Here is a 3,846-nt window from a genome sequence, read left to right as displayed (position 1 = left end):
CCTGCGGACGCCGCCATGGAGATCCCGGCGCTGCTCCCGGCCCGCGGGGCGCCCCAGGGCGGCGGCGCCGGCAGCCTGGCGGGCGGCGGCCGGGTCCCCGGCGCCCTCGACCCGCGGGCCGGCCAGGCCCCCGCGCGCCGCCTCCTGCTGCTGCGGGGCCCCCAAGATGGCGGGCGCGGGCGGCGGCGCCAGGAGGCCCGCGCGGCCTCGCGGGGCCCAGGCCCCAGCCCTCTGGCGCCCAGGCCCGGGCCGGCGGCCGGCGGCGGCGGCGGCGGCGGCGACGACTTCTTCCTGGTGCTGCTGGACCCGGTGGGTGGCGACGCGGGGCCCGCGGGCGCCGGCCAGGCCGCGGGGCCCGTGTGGAAGGAGGAGGCCGGGCCGGGCCCCGGGCTCCGGGGGGGCGAGGGCGGCGCGAACCCCGCGGGCCGGCCCGCGCCGGGGCCCCGCTGCCTGTCTGCGCTCCCGGCCGCGCTGCCCGCCGCGGCCCCGGCCCCGGCCCCGCTGGCCGCCCCGCTGCCCGGACCAGGCCTGGGCCCCGCCGCGGCCTTCGCGGGCACCGTGACCCTCCACAGCCAGAACCTGCTGCTGCGCTTCGAGAACGGCGTCCTGACCCTCGCCGCGCCCCCGCCGCCCCCGCCCCCGCCGCCCGCCTGGGAGCCGGGGGTCGCGCCCGCCCCGCAGCCCTCGCCGCCGCCGCCGCCGCCGCAGCCCGCGGGCCCGATCGCGCCCCAGGCCGGGGCCCCGCACGCCGCCGCCGCCATGCAGCCCGCCGCCGTGCAGCCCGGCGACTGCCCCGACCGGCCGCCCGACCTGCTGCTGGCCGAGCCCGCCGAGCCCCCGCCCGCGCCCGCGCCCGCGCCCGCGCCCGAGGAGGACGCCGAGGCTGAGGCCGAGGCCCCGGCCCCCGTGGCGCCCGCCGGCCCGAGCCCCCGCGCGCCCCTGGGCCCGGCCGCCGCCGCGGGGCTGCTGCTCTACCTGTGCCCCGAGGCGCAGTGCGGCCAGACCTTCGCCAAGAAGCACCAGCTGAAGGTGCACCTGCTGACGCACAGCAGCAGCCAGGGCCAGCGGCCCTTCAAGTGCCCGCTGGGCGGCTGCGGCTGGACCTTCACCACGTCCTACAAGCTCAAGCGGCACCTGCAGTCGCACGACAAGCTGCGGCCCTTCGGCTGCCCGGCGCCCGGCTGCGGCAAGAGCTTCACCACCGTGTACAACCTCAAGGCGCACATGAAGGGCCACGAGCAGGAGAACTCCTTCAAGTGCGAGGTGTGCGAGGACAGCTTCCCCACGCAGGCCAAGCTCAGCGCCCACCAGCGCAGCCACTTCGAGCCCGAGCGGCCCTACCAGTGCGCCTTCTCGGGCTGCAAGAAGACCTTCATCACCGTCAGCGCGCTCTTCTCCCACAACCGCGCGCACTTCCGCGAGCAGGAGCTCTTCTCCTGCTCCTTCCCGGGCTGCAGCAAGCAGTACGACAAGGCCTGCCGCCTCAAGATCCACCTGCGCAGCCACACGGGCGAGCGGCCCTTCCTGTGCGACTTCGACGGCTGCGGCTGGAACTTCACCAGCATGTCCAAGCTGCTGCGGCACAAGCGCAAGCACGACGACGACCGCCGCTTCCTGTGCCCCGTGCAGGGCTGCGGCAAGTCCTTCACGCGCGCCGAGCACCTCAAGGGCCACAGCATCACCCACCTGGGCACCAAGCCCTTCGTGTGCCCCGTGGAGGGCTGCTCCGCCCGCTTCTCCGCGCGCAGCAGCCTCTACATCCACTCCAAGAAGCACCTGCAGGACGTGGACACCTGGAAGAGCCGCTGCCCCGTCCCCACCTGCAACAAGCTCTTCACCTCCAAGCACAGCATGAAGACCCACATGGCCAAGAGGCACCACCTGGGCCAGGACCTGCTGGCCCAGCTCGAGGCCGCCACCGCCCTCACGCCCAGCAGCGAGCTGGCCAGCCAGGGCCACAGCGACCTCAGCGACGCCGAGCTGGTGTCCCTCTTCTCGGACGTGCCCGGCGGGGGCCCTGGCGGCGGGGGCGGCCAGCAGGGCTCCGCCGCGGTGCTGGACACGGCCCTGGCCAACTCGGGCATCTTGACTATCGACGTGGCCTCTGTGAGCTCCACTCTGGCCGGGAGCCTCCCCCCCGCCAGCGGCGCCAGCGGAGGCAGCGGCGCCGCCTTGGGGCCGCCCGTGGACCCCCGGGCCCTGCTGGCCACCACCGACCTGCCCCAGAGCCTGGATACCTCGCTCTTCTTCGGGACGACGGCCACCGGCTTCCAGCACGGCCCCCTGGACATGGACGACGTGTCCGGCCCGGGCGCGGGGCCCCTGGGCTCCCTGGGCTCCCTGGCCATGAAGACCTGCGGCCAGGAGCCCCAGGCCCTGACGCCCAGCAGCAAGCTGACCGTGGACACCGACGCGCTGACGCCGTCCAGCACCCTCTGCGAGAGCAGCGTCTCCGAGCTGCTGACGCCCAAGGCCGACTGGGCCGTCCACCCCGACTCGGACTTCTTCGCGCAGGAGGACGAGGACGACGCCCAGTTCGGCTTCTCCCATCCCGCGGGGAGCCACGGCTGCCCGAAGGACACGGATCTCATCGCCGTGACTGGCAGCTCCTTCTTGGTCTGAGCCCACGCCCTTCATTCCTCGCCGCCGCGGGGCTGACGTCCGTCCGTCCGTCCATCCGTCCGTCCATCGGTTCGTTCGTGACGCTCGATGTTAAGGATGTTCTGGACTGTGTGCGACTGCGGCCCTTTCTCTTGGGCCCGAGAAAGAACATGGCCCCGGGCCACGCCTTTGCAGGTCTCAACTCTGACCTTGAATCTGGAACTGTCGAGTTGAGTGACCCTGAGCAAGTCACTTAACCTATCTGAGCCTTAATGTCCTTATTTATAAAATGAGGTGGTTTGAATAGATTGCTTCTGAGGTCCTTTGAGCTCTGTATTTTCATGATACTGTGCTCTTTTTTGAAAAGCTTAAGACATTTTACAATGATTATTGCATGTGCTCTAATGTGATGAAAACTTCATTGAGAGTTCATGATCAGAAAATGTGGCACTGCTGTTTAACATTAAAAATAATGGAAAATTTACACAATGCCAAAGTATTTCTGAAACTTAGTGGTAGGGCTTGAACATAGAAAGTAAAAATACGGGCTGGTTCTTTTTCCCTGTTTATCTTTACAGCCTCTTTTTTTTTTTTCCCCCTGTAAGATTGTGTTGTTGTGGAATGTGCCAGGGCTTTGATATAACTCAGTCCCAGAACAAACTGACTTGTGTTGTTGATAAGTGGCCTTAAGTAAGTTCTTTAGTCTCACTAAGCCTCAGTTCCCTAGCTGTACGTGGTCACTGCAGTATGCGTATACATGGTGCATCTTGGCCATCTTTTTCTACCCCAGCACTTAGTGTTGGGAGGGAAAATGTTTTGGCATGTTTTGGTGAATCTTTATCACATTTCCGGCTCCTCTCCTTCCTTCCTCAAAGAGGATAAATTGGCATAACTGACTATCACACTTACACAGTCAATATAGTTTTATGAAGCTTAAGGAGCAGGGAAAGAAATCTTTTTTTTCCCACAGATTAAGAAGGATTTTTGTCCCCACAATTCTTATATGACATTGTCCACATGGGCATTAGACCAAATTATAGTGTCTTTGCTCTGTATTCAAAGGCAGCCTATAGAGTGACTGGAAAGCCTGTAGTTCCGAGAAAATCTGGGAATGGACCGGAGTGAGATTCTCTCCCTCTCTCTCCAGAGAGCTCATTGTGTGCCTTCTCCCAGAGTTGGGATGAGAGGTTTTGTTTGCTTTTTGAGTAAATAGTGGCTGTCGTACGTGAGTATAGCATTTTACAG

At 65.4% G+C, this 3,846-nt stretch overlaps 1 protein-coding gene across 1 annotated transcript; it reads left to right on the top strand.

Moving 5' to 3' along the window:
• On the top strand, positions 1-3,158 carry LOC308511244 (zinc finger X-linked protein ZXDB-like). The gene has a single exon (XM_081081253.1). The coding sequence runs from the start codon at positions 16-18 to the stop codon at positions 2,620-2,622; it is 2,607 nt and encodes an 868-aa protein (XP_080937379.1). The 5' UTR covers positions 1-15; the 3' UTR covers positions 2,623-3,158.
• The last annotated feature ends 688 nt before the right edge of the window (positions 3,159-3,846 follow it).

Source organism: Myotis nattereri (genome assembly GCF_964212035.1).
Source record: "Myotis nattereri genome assembly, chromosome: X".
NCBI classification, from domain to species: Eukaryota; Metazoa; Chordata; class Mammalia; order Chiroptera; family Vespertilionidae; genus Myotis; species Myotis nattereri.
The sequence above is the reverse complement of the archived record's forward strand: the minus strand, read 5'-3'. Positions and strand labels throughout refer to the sequence as shown.